This window comes from Heloderma suspectum, chromosome 15 (assembly GCF_057233095.1).
Source record: "Heloderma suspectum isolate Gila_16-S chromosome 15, 16-S_ref, whole genome shotgun sequence".
Lineage (NCBI taxonomy): Eukaryota > Metazoa > Chordata > Lepidosauria > Squamata > Helodermatidae > Heloderma > Heloderma suspectum.
In genome coordinates this window covers 17,951,914-17,970,239 of record NC_139472.1, presented here as the reverse complement: position 1 = coordinate 17,970,239, position 18,326 = coordinate 17,951,914, and the positions used below count along the sequence as shown (strand labels likewise).

Below are 18,326 nucleotides of genomic sequence, written 5' to 3'. Positions count from 1 at the left end.
TAAAAAATACATCTTATACCAATTAGGTAATTGGCCCATCACCCCCAATACTGCCTATTCTGGCTGGCAGCGGCCCCCTAGGAACTGGGGCAGAGAGAGGCTTTTTCCAGCTCTGCTCTAACCCCGGCGAGGATTCACCACCCCACTGACATCAGAGCCACCAGCCTCCACTGCTTCCTCCTTGCTTCCTCCTGCAGGAATTCACCAATAGATCAACGGCTGTTTCTTGATATCCCAGCTGCATTTCTGCCAGCCACCCCACACACTCCTTACTTTGGCCTCGAAAAAGTGTTTGGCTCCTTTGACGCCCTCTGTCGAGACGTCGATCTCCGACAGGCGGGCTAAGGCGTGCAGGCCGCTATCCTCTTCCAACTCGCCCGCGGCGGATTTGCGGAATATCAGAAGAAACTGAAGCGGGGTGGGGAGGAGGAGGAAGGAACACAAATCGACCATGAGCTTCCTTGCACCTCAACGCCGAGAAAATCCTGGCCAGCGGGGAAACGGTGCCGGATTTGCTTCTGGCAATGCTGCTGGCTAATCCCCCAGCGATACTGCAAGACCTCCACAGCCAACGTTTGCCTCTTCAAGAGAATATGAAAACGTGCAGGAGACATTTAGAGGGAACGGGACGAAAGAGAAACAGGGAACCCTACGGGCTTTTATTTGGGAATAAACCCCGCAGAAGGGCGTGGAGCCTAGTTTTTGCGCAGAGACACAGAGGATGCTGCAAGGAGGATTCAGTGATGGCTCTTACCTCCCGGAAGGAGAGTTTACTATCGAAATCTTCGTCCACCTCCTTGATCATGTTTTTCAATCCAAGGTGCGTTTGGGGAGCCCCGAGTTTTTCCATCATCAATTTCAGCTCCATCAGGTCAATGAAACCGTCCTTTCCTGCGTCGTACCTGCAAAGCAAGAGCAAAATAGAGCGACAACGCCAACGGGTTTCGCAGGCACCATTTTGTATGTTGGAGGTGGGCGCGGCCCAAGCCAGAAATGGGCTGGACCGACCCCTTTTCCTTCTTTCTCTCTCCTGCTTGCCCAGTGCACTGCTGTGGGAGGGGAAAATCACGCTTGCCAGTGGCCTGAATGTATCACTTGCTTTGGAACTTAGGCCAAGAGCCATATGGAACTAAGCCAAGAACCACAGCCCGCCCGCCCCTGCCCTAAATAATTATTAGTTCATGATATCCATACAAGTTGGCTTCCCATCCCCTTCCCACACCAATGGAAACTCCCTGTCCCTCCTGGTCCACCACAATAAATCAATTAATCTTTAGGGCCCCCCAAGACCTCTTATTGCTGCGTTTGTCCGTGCTTCTCCTTCAGTCGAGTGGTTATAGATTAGCCAGTGACATGTGCAGAGCAGCACATTTTGTCCTTTTCACGTTCTCCGTCCAGTTTTGCAAACCAGCATTGTTGTAACAAGGTGTTATTTTTCCAGCCTGAATTTTCCAACCTGAATACTTTTCCAAACTGGGGGTAGTGAGGAAAATGAGGGTTGAACTGACGAACATAGTAACTGGCCCACCTCAAAGCTGCGGGAAGCAGACACAAAGCCCTTCACAAACAGGGAGCTGTGTCGATCCATTTAAACACAATCTGCAAGCCTCAGTAAAAACCCCCGTTTTTAAAAATCCCACCTTTGGGGGCCAACCCAAGTCTTCAAAGCAACATAGAATCAAGAGCTAACCAGGGCTGACCCTGCTTAGCTTCCGAGATCAGACAAGATCGGGTGCATCCAGCCCTTTTGAAATGAACCACGTAGACCTTTTCATCACTGGTCCAACTTGCTTTGTTTAAAATTTTTATATGCCGGCCTTGTTCCACGGCGGTTTACAATGTTAAAATATCAAGAAACAATGAGAAAACCCATTGCATGATTAAAATTCGCCACCAGTTGCAGCAACAGATGAAAACAGAGCAGTTGGCAAAACTTTAAAATGCCTAAAATACTCAGTGCCCAGTTTTCAAAAGAAACTCGTTCACTTACAAAAGACTCAGCGTTGCTTAAGTCAGTTCATACTTTTTGAGCGTTGACTTTATTTCAACATTTTTGTCCAAAGGAAGTAGAATGCTGTGGGGTGAACCAGATAGGACACTAAAAACCCATCTGCCACCAAAACGCACAACCGGAGGACTTATTCTGTCTCCTGCAACTTCTAGGACAACCTCCCGTGTGTAATGCTGACACAAAATAAGGTGTCCCCAGCCTATTTATTTATTTATTTCTATACCGCCTAATAGCCAAAGCTCTCTGGGCGGTTTACAAAAATTAAAACCAAAAAGCATCCAGTAAAACAATATAAAAAACATTAAAACCACAATATAACAATACAACCAGAATAAAACCAGAATAAAACCCAGCAGCAATGCAGAGATTTAAAATACAGATTTAAAACAGCAAAGCTAAAAGTCAAGAAAGCTGAAATGCTAAAATGCCTGGGAAAATAAAAAGGTCTTCACCTGGCACCAGAAGGAATACAATGTAGGTGCCAGGCGAACCTCCCTAGGGAGCTCCTTCCACAGCCGGGGTGCCACAGCAGAAAAGGCTCTCCTCCTAGCAGCCACCCTCCTCACTTCCTTTGGCAGGGGCTCACGGAGAAGGGCCGCTGAGGATGATCTTAGGGTCCGGGCAGGCACAGATGGGAGGAGGCAATCCTTCAGATAACCTGGCCCCAAGCCATTTAGGGCTTTGAATGTTAATACCAGCACTTTGAGTCGGGCCTGGAAATGGACTGGCAGCCAGTGCAGCTGGAAAAGTACTGGCGTAACATGAGCTCGTTGGTTAACAACCTTGCTGCCCTATTTTGGACCTTACAAACACACAAGCACACACACACACGAATGTGAAGTAAGGTCTGGGAAACAGGATACTTGTCGCGGCACCCAGTGGTATGTTGCTAAATTTTTAAGTGCAAACACTCATTTGTTGTGAAAATCCCTGTAGCCATGCCTCCCAAGAGCCCCCAAATGCAAGGAGCTGTATTGATCTAGATCAATGTGTGTCTCTCTGTGTGTGCGCATGCATTTACACACACATACACCCAAAGTGCCACGCTACATGGGATAACACCCAATTTCTTCGGATCAGCTGGCAGTCATAGAATGTTGAGCTGGCAAAAGGCAGTGTAGTGTCCGGAAAGACCTGTGACTACATGAGAAAGGGAAAGGGACAACGTGCCCCCAAACAACATAAGACCACCAGTGTAGCCAATGGTCAGGAATGATGGGAGTTGTAGTCCAAAACACCTGGAGGGATCCAGTTTGGAGAAGGCATCGTAAGGCGCTGTTGCAATGCTGCGATTTCTGTTTTTAAAAAGCAAAGCAGCACTGGGAAAGCACTGGTAGGGGAGAAGAGAGAAGGGGTGCTTAGCCCTGAACCTCAAAATCATCCAAGTGTTCTTCCCCTCAAAATAGGATTCCAAATATGTCTGGCACTCCGACCGGGTCACAAAAGCAATAGTCACTCATTCGATCTCCTGCATGAAGGCTTCAAGGAACAGAGCTGGCTGCTAACTCTGAACCAGGCCTCCTTTCGCTAATCCAAAGTCCGGTTCAGGAACCAGAGAGGAAACGTCGCCTTTTCGTCGGAACGATAAGGGCGTGATTCTCTTTGCACTGCGGCCTGCAAATATGCCTTATCGTAAATCTTATAAACCAACAAAAGCGAAAACCTACGCAGAGCAGAGCTGTGGAGGCGTTCAGGTGTGCCATGGTGGTGGTGGTGAAGAGATCGTGATGATGGTGGCAGGCAGAAGTCTTCCTGACTCAAAGAGGTGTTCCCCAACCATGGATTTTTCTTATGGACCAAAACACCTTCCGTTGCTTTTTGTGTATTTTAGGACAAAGGAAGTGTGGTTTTCTGCCAGTTGCGTAATGGAAATCCCACTGCATAACATGCTTATGGGTATAAGCTCTCACTGCTAACCTATGTTACATGCTCCACTGTGGTACTTTCAAGTGATATTTGGCATTTGCAGGGGTCCCCAACCTCTTTGGGTCATGAGCACATTTGGAATTTTGAGAGCATGTTGTGAGTGTGAGAGCATTCTCACAAAATGGCTGCCATAGGGGCTTGCCCATTCATAAAACGGCTGCCATGGGGGCTTGCCCAATCATAAAATGGCTGCCACGGTGGGCATGGCCAGTCACAAAACACTTATTTCCCAGAAGACAAGTGGGAAGACTAAAAGAAAAGTAACTTGCCCAAGAACCCAAGTGCAAGACAGAGGTGAATCCTGCACTCCAAAAGAAATAATCGACTCTCTTTTGAACCCCAGTAAAGAGGGTACTGGAGCGCAGCATGGCGAACCTCCATGTGTAAGAAAATCTTAAGAAATAAAATTAAGATCAGAAGGGGCAGGGACGTGGGCGCCAAGAGAGGTGTTGGGCACCGTGTTGGGAGACCCCAGAATTAAGGCACACACGGCTGACCAGCATGCTAAAGGAAAGTGAAAAGGTGGTGGCAAGTATACCCTCCCTCTCTAGCTCTCTCTCTCTCTCACACACACACACACACACACACACACACACACAAAATTGGTAGCTGAGCAATGAGGGTTGTGGGAGGCTGGGACCACCTTCCATTTAACTCCGGGGTCCCACACACCTTTGCTCTGGAAAACATTTGCAGACTGTCCAGATTTGAAACGTTTCAAAAAACAGGCAAAGCTTAAAAATAATTGGCTGAGTAGATTTTAGCAATGCACTCCCGTCAGCTCTGGGTGTGCTTCAGACCACTGGAACGGATGCCAAACCACTAAATGTACCCTGGGGTGTTTTTACGTGCTCTCTTGAAATGGAGGTGGTTGTTTCGTAGTTGAGAGGAAGCCTCCAAGGTGCCAATTTGAGGCTTACAAACCTGACCGCTTATGGTCCATTTGAGGCCGAGGCCTTTAGAATAAGGATGCTTTTAATGTTGGGGACATAGACAGCTCAATCTTCCACCAATTTTTTTAAAAAAAAATATTATTTTTTTAGCTGGGATGCTGCAAGGCAAAGGGTGCCCTCCAGGGCCCTCTTTATTTGGGTTCAACAGAGTGGTCTTGTGTTTTGGAGCTCAGACGCCACCTTTGCCGTGGACTTAGGCTCTTGGGCAAGTGACTTTTCTTCTTAGTCTCCCCATTTGCCTTCGGGGAAATGAGTGTTTTGTGACCGGCCACACCCACCGTGGCAGCCATTTAATGAAAATGGCAGCCATTTTGTGAGTGTGCCCAGAACACTCTATCAAAATCCTAAATGCGCCAAATGTGCCCACTGACCTAGAAAAGTTGCGGACCCCTGCATCAGAGTGTTAAATCCCAATTCAGGTTCAAATCCCAATTCAAGCAGAAAGCTTAGTGGATGACCATAAAAAGATAAAGGTAAAGGTGTCCCCAACCAGTCGTGTCCGACTCTAGGGTTCGGTGCTCATCCCCGTTTCTAAGCCGAAGAGCCAGCGCTGTCTGAAGACGCTTCCATGGTCATGTGACTGGCATGACTGAACACCGAGGTGCGCGGAACGCTGTCACCTTTCCCACCAAGGCAGTACCTATTTATCTACTTGCAATTTCTTGCTTTCGAACTGCTAGGTTGGCAGGAGCTGGGACTGAAGACGGGAGCTCACTCACGCGGCACTTGGGTCTCGAACTGCTGTCCTGCCGACCTTCCGGTCTGCAGTTCAGCGTCTTAACCACTAAGCCACCGCGGCTGCACAAGCCACCGCGGCCGCACAGTGGATGACCATAGACCAGTTTTTTCTCTCTCTCTCCTTCCCTCTCCACCTAACACCTACCTCACAGGGTTGTCGCAAGAATAAAATATGCTTCCCTTGGAGGTAAAGTGGGAGAAAAATTTAATGCTGTCTGGGCCATGCTGGGAACTGTAGGAGCTTTTCCTGTGTAAACATGCATAGGATTGTGCCCTAAATACATTAAACAAACAGGCCTTAGGACAGGACCTACCTGAGAACCCAGTGTCACAATTCTAGGGGGAAATTTATGAGTTCAAACACTGCTGTGTTCAACATGACAGGCTGCAGGAACCATATTCACAGGAACACACCGCTTTAGGAGACAAGGCGGCATTCTTACCTGTGAAAGCAGCTTGACTACATAGCTAGGGATGTGCGAACTCATCCTCATCTGGGTTCTCCGGGTGCCTGCCCAGCCCCTGCTCGCCAGGCCCCGGACCATGCTTGAGCCCCTCCTGTGCTTGGTGAGCAGCCCACACTCACCCCGGCGACCTCGTCGAGCTTCGTGGTCACCATTTTTGAGAAATAAAATGGCAATCACAAAATGTGCATATTTGCGTATGCACAAAAATGTGTGTTTTGGAATGCGTATATTTGTGTATGTGTGAAAATGTTCATTTTGCAAAAATGCGCCTTTTTGTGCATACGCAACTGTGTGCATTCACAAAAAGTGAATTTTCCCATATGCGAATATGCACGTTTGCAAAAATGCGCATTTTTGCAATCACCATTTTATTTCTCAAAAAATGGCAACTGCGAAGCTCAACACGGCCATTGACAAGGCCGAGTGCAGGCCATTTGCCGAGAGCAGGCACGGGGTGAGAAGGGGCAGGGGCTCAGCGAGTGTGGCTCAGGGGTGCGGGCAGGGGTGGTTACACTTGATTCCTGGACAGAATTGGGCACCCACGCCATCCCTGCTATGAACTAGTCTTATTTACAAACTCTGTGGGGAAGGGCATCACTTTTGGAGCAGGGAGGACCTGCTTTTCATACAAAAGGCCCCAGGTCTAATCTCCAGGCAAGGCCGACAAAGACTCCTTCCTGAAACCTGGAGAGCCATTGCTGCCAGTCAGTGTAGACAATACTGGCTTAGATGGACCAATGTGGATGGATGGATGGATAGGTGGATGGATGGATGAGGCAGTTCCATATGTTGCTCCAGTGATAAGAAATACAATTTAACATTTATTATTGTTAGTGTTACAACATTGGGGTAAGGTACGCCAGCACTGCCACCTCCTACTTGAAGACGGGGGGAGCTAAAAGAGATTGTGACTTGCCCAAGACCACCTAGTAAGTCCCTAGCAGAAGGGAAATTCGAACACAGGACTGTCCTGCCTCGTGGCTCGGTCTCTTCGCCAACTTTGCCACGCCTGTTTGATGAACACAGGCTTAATTTTAAACTCAGGCTACCGACATAATTACACAGAGAATTGTGGTGTTTCTAAGTAGGCAGAAGTTTCCCAGTATTATTCTGATCAGCGACTAATTCTCAGCCGCCTCCCGACCACAGCAGTTAAGAAGGAAGAGGCCCGCTGGTCTACCACGTTTCCTCACTCCGGGACTACAAGATTAATCCGTATGATTATTTTGTAAAGCTGATTAAACTCAGATACGTGTGTGCAAATTGCTCACACCAGGCTCAGCTGGGAAAATGGGGCCTTTCTTTTCGTGCCAAAGGGAAAGTCTGCTCCTTTGTTTTCCTGCCTCTTTTTCTCATGAGCGGGTCACACTAACTGTTCATTGTTGCAGATACACTCACATTTCCTGGGTGACCGTTTAGGCACCACAACACGCCACAGTGGTTGTGATGATCTCAAAGGGCTCAGCGTTAAAAGGGACAGCTCAAGAAACCATGGGGCAGAAGGCGGGAACGGACAACACATGCGAAGGGGATATTTGAGGTCTGTTGTCACACGCCCCTCCCCAAAATTGGTGGCAGTGGTTCCAACCATGCAGCCAGGATCTGGAAGCATCGTCCTACTTTTGCACTTACTGCACCCTGTCTGTCTCTCAAGCTTTGACTGGCTTCCAGAGGGACCGGCCTTCAAGGCTTCATATATTATTGTTATCCCAGTACATTTCCAAGAGACGTTCAGAATTTGTTTGAATAAAATAACATTTAAAACCCATTAAGTGATTTTAATTCAGCTGGTTTTCCCACTTGTAAAATTATAGCACTGTGCAGGGTTTTTTCTAAAGTTGTGTTTTGACATCTTTTGCACACATGCCCAAATCGGGTCTCAGTCGATTCAGAGAAAGCCTTTCCTACCTGGCGCTGCACAAATGTGTTGGACTCCAACTCCCATCCTTCCCAGCCAGCATAGGAGTTGCAGTCCAACCCATCTGCAAGACACCAGGTTGGGGAAGGCGGATTTAAGGCATTGGGAAATGTTATGATTCAACATTTGGGGGGGGGGACGACGACACACCAACGTTCCCTCCAGCTGTCTTTTAAGAGTGAACTAGATGCTACGTTAATTGCTTGCATGCAATTAGCATACGCAGATTTGAAAAATTAAAGAGCCCCCCCACCCCACCCCCCCTACCCCACAGGACCAGGCTCACAGCATGCAGGGAGAGGGTTCATCTTTTCCACTTGGCATGCTCATACTGAAAATCATCCATCCCCCTTCTCCAAAGTTTCCAACTGACGATTCCCTCCCAGGGACAGCATTTTGGGGGAGGGGGGAATTTTTGCCAGGATTGTGGAGGAGAAAGGTTCAAGCCCTCCTCCGAGTCCTGATCCTGCACCCCCATGGTGGCTATTTACGTTTTTTTATTTAAAAAAAAAATCTGTGCATGTTAATCTCTTACAAGCGATTAACATAGTTTGACCCTAAGTCCTGGAAAACCAACAGATACGGGTTTCACGTTTGGACAAATTCAGGAACGACAGGTCTATCACCAGCTATCAGTTGTGACATCTCGAGCCTGCATCAAAGTCTGATATGCCCTCTTCAGGAACCCTCTATTTCGTTTTTTCCACACCCTGCACCAATTTTCTACCCCCCACACCACAACAGTCAGCATCTCATGAGCACTCAGCAAACTCAGTCCTCACTAGGTTGTGGGGAGGGGGTTGTGAGGGGGGCGGATGCCCCTTCTGCAAACCTCGGTACCTGCTCCCCGCTCTTGTGTCTGGATGTTGCCATATGGGCTACGTATGAACCTACAACTGAAGCAAGAGTTTACTGTTATTATAAAGGGTGGCTCTGTAGAGCCTCCATTTTCAGTGCCCATCGCCTTCAAGCCATGCTGGATTCGATGGACCCTTGATCCAGCATGGCTCCTGTTTCTGTGGGGTCTGCACGGTTTTGCAGGGGCCCTTTCAGCATCCATGGGCCAGAGGAAGCTGCCCAAGCGTGCCGGGTAATGGCGTCAGCCCCAAAGCGCAGTGTGCAACCGAAAGCCAACCACAGCTCTGTTCGCCGGCTTACCTTTGCAACACAAAACGGAGACTTAGTCATTTCCGACACAAAGGCTGCACTCGAGAAGCGCGAGGGAACTGGCAAACAGCCCAGCTCTTGCTCAAACATCCTGCGTTTGAAAGTGCCAACCGGCTTGCTGGCCGCTAAGATTAGTTCAGCGTTCGAACAGACGCAGGGTGACAAAGCATATCAATGGGGTTGTTTGAAAACCAGCAACGGTTTGACACTCTTGCGCATGCACACACACACACACACACACACACGCACGCCCCAATCTGGCAGGAGACAGCAGTGGGGAGGCGTTGAGTGACAATTCCACCACAAGTTCCCAGTAGCCAACGAACCCAGGCACTCAAGCTGCGGACGTTTTATTGTCAAAAGCAGAGAGCGCAATCCTTGTACCAGCTGGCCCCGGGCCGTACAAATCTTCGTCGCTGCAGATCTCGCCAACCTGGCCTCATCTCCCAACCCCGGATCACAAAAATCAGGGACCGGGGAGAAAGCAAGAGAGTGGATAATTCACTGATGGAACTCACTGTCACAGGATGGGGTGGGGAGGATGGCTGCAGACGGAGACAGCTTTACGACAGATTCACAGAAGAGAGGTCTATCAGGAGCCACTGATCGAAAGTAATGATGTACAGAGCTTCCATGTTCAGAGGCAGTGGAAACTGGGGATGTACGGATGGTGTAAAACCTGCTCTGTCTGTGTTTCCCGGATTGTCGGGCGCCTTTTGTTCCATCATTCGTTCACAGGCGGATTTGATTTTTCCCCCCTTGTTGTGAGGAAAAATACGCAAATAATTCCGCGAGAGGTTTCGCAAGGACTTACATAATTTACCTTAATACGTAACATTTAGCATATTGTCCCCCGCTCCTTTCAACTACGGCCTCTCCTGGGCAGGGATAGCTTGGCCACAGTGGTACAGGCACTGGTAACCTCAAGACTGGATTACTGCAATGCGGTCCATGTGGGGCTGCCCTTGAGGCTGGTCCGGAAGCTGGAGCTAGTGCAAAATGCAGCAGCTCCGCTGTTGTCAGGAGCTGCCCCTTTCTAGCCTGCAACTCCTTTGCTGACGGAACTGCACTGGCTGCCTATTCGCTACCAGGCCAGGTTTAAGGTGTTAGTCCCAGTGTAACCCTGAACAACTTGGGACCAGGATACCTGAGAGAGCGCCTTCTCCCTTACCAACGTGCCTGGTCACTGAGGTCATCGGAGAGCTTGCTCCTGGTGGTTCCACATGGACCTATGCCCGACTGGAGTCTACCAGGAGAAGAGCCTTCTGTGTGGTGGCCCCTTTCTTTGGAACTCCCTGTCCCTGGAGGTCAGGCAGGCACCAGCACTGTGCTGCTACTGCCACCTCCTGAAAACAGCACTGTTCCAGGAGGCATTCCTTAATTGACCAGTCCCGGTTACTATTGGTATCCTGCTTTTAAAAACAGCATACTTTTAATCTGGTGTTTTAATCTTTGTATCCTTTCACTGTTTTATCTCTTGTGTTCACCCCTCCAAAATCTGTTCTAGATATGGAGCAGTATACAAATATTGTAAATAAATAAATGAACAAACATTTCCCCGCTTATTTTTACCAGTCTCAGCAGAAACGTGTGTATTTTCCTATGAATAAATATGCGTAAATTTCAAGGAAGTTAAAAAAAAGATCCGGAAGTCCACGGACTCCGCGGGGCCTGAGGGGGCCATCCTGCAGCGGATTTCGTAGGTTGGATTCTTAGAAATCCGAGCTCATTTTAGTCCGCCTCACATTTCTCCAGCATCCCTAGAGTAAACTCAGTCAAGGGAAGGCTATTCCCCTTGTGTCCTGCTTTGAAGCTCTGCCCAAATTGATGGATGGACGTAAGTTGCGGTTATGATGCTCTGACTTAAAACATGGCTGTTACAAATCAGTGTCCCGTCCCCCCCCCGACCCAGAATGATTGCAGGCATCCTGCAGTGCAAATGGAGTAGAGGTGGCCTGTCATTTCTTTCTATCCTTACTCTGACTCTCTTCTTTACAATAATTATGAATTATTGTATTCGTGTACAGCAGCCTTCTCCAAAGTGGTGCTTTACAGATGTGTGACGCTACAACTCCCATTATCCTGTGCCAGCGCACAACATGATGGAGATTTTATAAGCACAACATGATGGAGGTTGCACTCTGCCACATCTGGAAGGCACCAGGTTGAGGAAGGCTGCTGTGTAGTTAAGATCAAGTCACAAAGTATTATTTATGACAAACTGCATTGCTAAATTGCATTGATCTGGGTAACACCAAGCGGGGGAAAGATTTGCCTTAAAAAATAAAATAGACATTAATTTTTTTAAAATTCTCCTTTCCAATCAGCAGCTGGTCACGCTGATTAAAACGTTTATAGTATCTCCCAGTTTTCTGCTTTATTTGTAAAAGTAAAAAGGGCCAAGCAGGAATAAATGGAGGCTGTCTGTGCAAATCACGGCAGTTGGTGTATCCCAGCCGTTCCCAACTTGGAGTCCTCCAGATGTGTTGAAGTACAACTCCCAGCATCCCCCAGCCAGCTATGCTGGCTGGGGGATGCTGGGAGTTGTAGTTCACCACATCTGGAGGGTGTCAGGTTGGGAAAGGCTGGGGTATCCCTTCCAATCCGCGTCCTCTTGGATGAACAATTCTGCCAGGTCTTTGCAATGAGAGCGATCAAATGAATCCATCTTACAAGAGGAAGAGACACGACAGCTGTCCTCAGAAGAGGGTGCCTGTTGGATCTCTTTATGGGTCCCAGCTCTGGGCTGGTCTCCTTCCAATCAAGAGGCGTGCCCGGATCAGGAACTCATGCAGAAACACAGCAGTGAGAAGGAGTTCTCCAATGACAAGCTGATCACTTTCACTCTTAGCAGGGTCTTCTTAGAAAGTCAGGCAGGCCTCCTCTTAGTTCAGGGGGAAAAGCTTCAGGATGACTAGGGCAGAACTCCTCCCGTCAAAGGCTCTGGGCAAAAGTGGGATGCCGAGGAGATTATGGGATGGCACAATGACTTAAGCGTGACCATGCAATGTATCCTGCGTAGGTGGGGGGTTGTAATCTTGCAGTTCTACTGCTTGCCCATAAAGGACAGTTTGGTGAAACAGAAATAAACATAATGATGATAAGTGATGGCAAGCGAGGGCAAGCAGAAAGAAACATAATGATGATAAGCGATGGCAAGTGAGGGCAAGCAGAAAGAAACATAGTGATGATAAGTGATGGCAAGTGAGGGCAAGCAGAAAGAAACATAATGATGATAAGCGATGGCAAGTGAGGGCAAGCAGAAAGAAACATAATGATGATAAGAGATGGCAAGTGAGGGCAAGCAGAAAGAAACATAATGATGATAAATGATGGCAAGTGAGGGCAAGCAGAAAGAAACATAATGATGATAAGAGATGGCAAGTGAGGGCAAGCAGATAGAAAAATAATGATGATAAGTGATGGCAAGTGAGGGCAGAACCTTCAAGATCAAGTTCTGAAGTGGGGAGGAATGGAGGGTGGGAAAGGGTAAGGGTGTTTCGAAAGTGGATGAGCAGGAAAATGAGCGTGCCAAGAGGAGAAACTCTAAATATGTGATGAAGTGCTGAAATAACACTGTGCCGGTCACAACCATACAACAAAAACACTCCATGTTAATGAGAGAAGAGAAGAAGCCCATGATCACGGAAGAAAAGCAAATTAAGGAACCGAAGAGACAGGAAGCCAAGAAACCTGATCATCACGTCTCGTGTTCTCGGAATGCTCAGAGAAGGTGGTTTCAAGTTTGTGAAAGAACCAGTGAGAGATAGAGAGAGAGAGGGAAAGGCACCAACTGCCTCTAAAAACGGAAGAGAAAATGTTCTCAGGTGCCAGAAAAAGCTTCAATAAGCCCAAGGCATTCAGAAATATTTGCTTCCTCAGGGGCCACTTGTCCTTCTCTTTATATCTTGCAAAAACTTGCTAATGCTCCCTCTGCTTCAAACTACTTGCGTGGCCCCGTTGTCTGTTCTGTTTTAGGTTTCAACTCTGCCAAAGCAAACCACTGATCACAGAGCTGAATCGCACTTTTGTCCCATACGTTTGGATTCATAAGACATGCTCTTGCATGCATGCGCGCGCTCTCTCTCTGTTTGTGCATAGACATCATAAATAAATAATAACAATTATTCTAATTTAGAGCACTATAAACTAACATGGCTCAAAGAGAGAGGCTGATCCCATGTTCTGAAATGAAATTCCTTAGGATTGCTGTCACAACAGAGACTCCTGCATTTGTTGATTAGTGGGACTTTTGGAAATAAAAAGGTGCCAAGGCTGAACAGGAATACAAGGGGTCAGGGGGAGACAAGTGAACCACAACAACAGACATATGACAGATTCACAACTGCTACGAATAACCAAGGGCAGCCTCTGAACAAGATTGCATTTTACTGTAGTAACAAAATGGTGCACGGACAGAGGCATGTTTTGGACAGAGGCACAAGAGTCCGCTGGAGGGTGTAAGGATGACGCAAGGAGAGCCCGAGTGGGGCCCACTCAGTCAGCACCCTTGTTTCCCACCTGGGCCAATCAGATGCCTCCAGGAAGCTCGCAAGGAGGGCGCAAAGGGAACAGCCCTCCTTCCCGCTGTCATCCCTTCCCCTGCATTCGGTGACATATAAGAAGTAATGGCCACGAAACATGGCAGTTTCATAGGGACACCCTTACTAGCAACCACTGATATACCTCTCGTTCCCTATAAATTTGACTAATCCAGCTATCCCCAACCTGGGGCCCCTCCAGATGTGCTGGAACGCAACTCCCATCATTTCATGCTGGCTGAGAATGATTGGAGCTGTAATCCAGCACATCTGGAGGACCCAGGTTGGATAAGGCTGGTCTAGTCCCATTTTGAAGCCATCTTTATCTATACTATTCATCGTTTCATTCTCCTCTTATCAACTCCACTCCTTAGTCATCACCACAAGCTGAATCCAAGAACCTCGGGGGCATAGCTCAGTGGTAGAGCACACACTTTGCATGCAGAAGGTCCCAACTTGGATCCCCAGCATCTCCAGGTAGGGCTGGGAAAACTCCTGCCTGAAACCCTGGAGAGCCGCTGCCAGTCAGTGTTGACAATGCTGGCCTAGAGGGACCCAGGGTCTGACTCGATATAAAGCAGCTTCCTATGTAACTCTGCCTCAACACACTGGATACCACTTCATCTGCATCTGGGCATGCTTCCTCTGTGTTCTGCTTTTCTTTTTTGGAAGATCAGAATGCTGGGTTCAGGAAAGCCTGTCCCAATTTTGTTGTTGTTGTTGTTCAGTCGTTCAGTCGTGTCCGACTCTTCGTGACCCCATGGACCGTAGCACGCCAGGCCTTCCTGTCCTGCGCTCTCTCCCGGAGCGTGCTCAAGTCCATATTCACTGCATCCGTGATGCTATCTAGCCATCTCATCCTCTGTTGTCCCCTTCTCCGTTTGCCTTCAGTCTTTCCCAGCATCAGGGTCTTTTCCAGGGAGTTTTCTCTTCTCATTAGGTGGTCAAAATATTGGAGCTTCAGCTTCAGTATCTGTCCTTCCAATGAGCACTCAGGGTTGATTTCCTTTAGGATGGACTGATTGGACCTCCTTGCAGTCCAGGGGACTCGTAAGAGTCTTCTCCAGCACCACAGTTCGAAGGCATCAATTCTTCGGCACTCAGCCTTCCTTATAGTCCAGCTCTCACAGCCATACGTTGCTACTGGGAAAACCATAGCTTGGATTATGCGGACCTTTGTCGGCAAGGTGATGTCTCTGCTTCTTACTATGCTGTCTAGGTGTGCCATAGCTTTCCTCCCAAGGAGCAAGCGTCTTTTAATTTCATGGCTACGGTCACCGTCTGCGGTGATCTTGGAGCCCAAGAAAATAAGATCTGTCACTGCTTCCATTTCTTCCCCTTCTATATGCCAGGAAGTGATGGGGCCAGATGCCATGATCTTCGTTTTTTGAATGTTGAGTTTCAAACCAGCTTTTGCACTCTCCACTTTCACCCTTTAGATCCTCTTTGCTTTCTGCCATTAGGGTGAGGTTGTTGATAATTCTCCCGGCAATCTTAATTCTGACCATAAGCCTGCAAATTTCCCCCTGTTTTTTGGCTGCATGCTGGCTATCCCTCCTTGTGCCACAGCCAAAGAGCTGGGGGAGCATTTCAAACCATGCAACTTCAGAAGAAATGTCAGGTGTTCGGGTGGGGGGGAGTTCACTCTGGATTTCCCTTGCTGCAGACAGTCGCAGCCTCTTTGCCAAAACGGGCCTTGGGTCAACAAAAGATAAGGTGGGGGAAATTAGGAACAAAAGATGCTGACCGAAATATTTAACGGGGACCCGGCACAGATGCTGACATCGTGCCAGACTTGCAACCCTGGCTTAATTTCAGAAGAAAAGAGAGACCATGCTTTCCCCTCCTTATTGCCTTCTGACAATCTTTGAATTAAAACCAGCAAAAACTCTCTTGCCAAGTCTTCTACTCGCCCCAGACGAAGCGGCTGTTTACGAGTCTCTGAATTAAACTGCAGTCACCTTGGGGCAGAGTCCCCTCTCTTTGCCAATGAGGAAAGGCTTGCGGCTTTCCAGTTTGGGGCCGGGGGCGGTGGGGTGGGGGAATGACCGAGAGGCCAATCTGGGCATGATGCTAAATACTTCAGTTTAAGTTCACGTCACTAACAAAACCCCAAACAAAACGTTTTCTGGGGCTACCGAATGTATTTAGAATTCACAAAAACCACCACTGTGCCGAACCGACGGGACTTCCATTTTGACTAGATAGGTCCAGGAATGCATGCTGTATACCAGCTCTAAGAGTGGCTGGGTGACCAGCCAGATGGGCGATTAATAAAATAAATAAATAAATAAATAAATAAATAAACGTCATTCATCCGAATCAAATGAGCACAACAATTCTCTGAAGGCAAGCCCTAGGAAGTTCAGAGCCAGGGACCAACCCAGATGTGGATTGCAGCAGAGGGAAAAGCAGGGGGAGGTGTGGAATTTATTCCGGGCCAAGCCATTTCTTCCTCCTCCTCCTCCTCCTCCAGCCACATGGTTCTTGCAATGCGACCCTTTGGAATGGGAACCCCCCCCCCCCCGCAAGGAACACAGGGGGGTGGGGAGTGTCAGGTCTTTGGGAAAGCACAAGAGGGAATGCTCTGAATTTCGAGGTTGCATGGTAGGATTTACTTCTTTGAGGCTGCCCAAATAAGGAGTGGGGCCTGCATTTGATGGACAGCGCTCATCACAATGTAAAGGCCTGAGTTACCATCTGGACATGCCTTTAAGGGGAAGGGTGGTAAAGCTCAGTGGTAAAGGCCATGCTTTGCATGCAAACGGTCCCTGGTTCGGTCCACAGCATCTCCAGGTAGGGCTGGGACAGCCACCGCCAGACAGATGCACGGACCAACGTTTTTTGCGCACAAGGCCATTTCCTCCGTTCCTTTAGAGAATCAGACGTTCAGACCTATCTTGGCACACCACGGCTCCCTACCGCCAGGCGTATGGGGGAGCAGGTTATCCTAACGGTGAGAAAATGGCCCTTTGCACATGCCCAGAGGACCCTCCTCCTTCACACGATCAAAGGCTGAGGCTCAAATTAGGGCCAGCGACCTGCTTTGCAACGTATCGTTGCTAGAATTAGGATGGCCCGCTTCAGCCTCAGAACCCCTACCGCTTTTTATTTCTTTTGAGGTTTGGCCTGATGGTTTTTTTTTCTCTTGGCAAGGGGAACACGAAGAAGCCCCCTTTTCAGAATTCCACTAAACAGTCTGGCCTCGGCCGCATTCGTCATGGAACCTGCTCCTTCCTGATGGAAGACGGAGAGGTTGGAGAAGGCACAAAATGTGACGGCTTCCACAGAGTCTGTCCTCGCCTCCTGGACACCCAGGTGTGGGTGTGCTCGGAATACTAAACAAGCAGAACTTGCCGCTGCTGGTGGAGGAGTGTCGGGGGCGGGCGGGGGGCAATATTTCAGAGCAGGTAAGGAAAACCATGGGGAAGATCCCCCTCTTTCGCCCCTTCTGGACCCCGCTGCTGCTGCCGCCACCTCCCTCTCCCCCTTTACATTTAGCAATGCTCCTTGCGCAATTTCATTCACACAGGAGAATTCAGCGGGGCATCTGTGCCCCGCGCCGATTATGGTGCACCGTGTGTGCATGCAACAAAGCTCCCTCTCTGGCCCCCGCAGCAGGACTCGAATTACAAGGGGGGTTCAGAATGCTACTGGTGGAGGGAGGAAAGCTGGGGGGGGGAGGTGTCAGGAGATGGAGATTGCGGGCTTCCTCCAGGGCCCCTCCGCAATTCAAACACTGCTCCCAGACCACGACCCATGTGCAACCCCAGCGCATGGCAACAGAACATGCCTCCCTCGAGCATCACCACGTCCCCAGAGAAGGAAAAGCAGAAGTGCTCTGGGGCTGTGGGGTGGGGGGAAGCCCAGCAAAAGGCCCCCTCTCCAGAGTTGGGGTCTGTGCGCGTGCATGTGTGTGTGTGTGTGTGTGTGGGGGGGGCGTCTCTGGCACGTGGACGTTACACCACGAAGTCCGGTGCTCGGATTATGGGGGGTGGGGGAGGGAACGCCCCAAACTGGGGCCCCAGGAGCCCCCCGAAAATCGAGAACGGCCTCCAGATGCGCTCGCCCCCTCAATCCGCGGAAGCGAGGCGAGAGGCGAGCGCCCCTGCGCTCGTGCAGAGTGCGTTTCCACAAGGAGGAGGGATGCCTGGGAGGGAGCGGCCAGAGGGAAGCCTGCCCAGGCGGGGCGGGAGCCGGGCGCGCGGGCCCCGGCAGGCTCGCCCCCGCGGCGCTCGGCCCATGCTCAGAGGCGCGGCCGCCCAGCCCGCGGCCCCCGCGCCGCCCGGCGCCACTCACTGGCGGAAGAGCCGCTCCATGTCCTTGATCTGCCGCCGGGAGAACTCGCGGAACTCGGCGCAGGGGCTGAAGACGCGGCGGGCGCCGCCCGGGGGCTGCTGCGGCGGGGGCGCCGCGCCGCCCGGCCCGCCGCCGTCCGGGGCCGGGGCCGGGGCCGGGGCCGGGGCCGGCGCGGCGGGCTCCTCCGCCTCCAGGCGGCGGCTCAGCTTGCCGGCCAGCTCGTCCGTGGCCATCGCGGCGCGCCGGGCTGGGCGGGCGAGCCGGGCGCGCCGCCGCCGGCTCCGCCCCGGCCGCTGACGGGCAGCG

The 18,326-nt window shown here is 49.9% G+C and overlaps 1 protein-coding gene across 1 annotated transcript in view; it reads right to left on the bottom strand.

The window, feature by feature from the left end:
* Positions 1–18,326, bottom strand: part of EFHD2 (EF-hand domain family member D2) — a 23,905-nt gene extending 5,579 nt beyond the window's left edge. The window contains exons 1-3 of the mRNA XM_084822277.1: positions 18,021–18,326; positions 755–902; positions 274–408 (exon numbers count right to left, since the gene is read on the bottom strand). Coding sequence (XP_084678403.1) covers positions 274–408; positions 755–902; positions 18,021–18,253 — 516 coding nt within the window. The 5' untranslated portion in view covers positions 18,254–18,326. The remainder of the gene's footprint in view (positions 1–273; positions 409–754; positions 903–18,020) is intronic.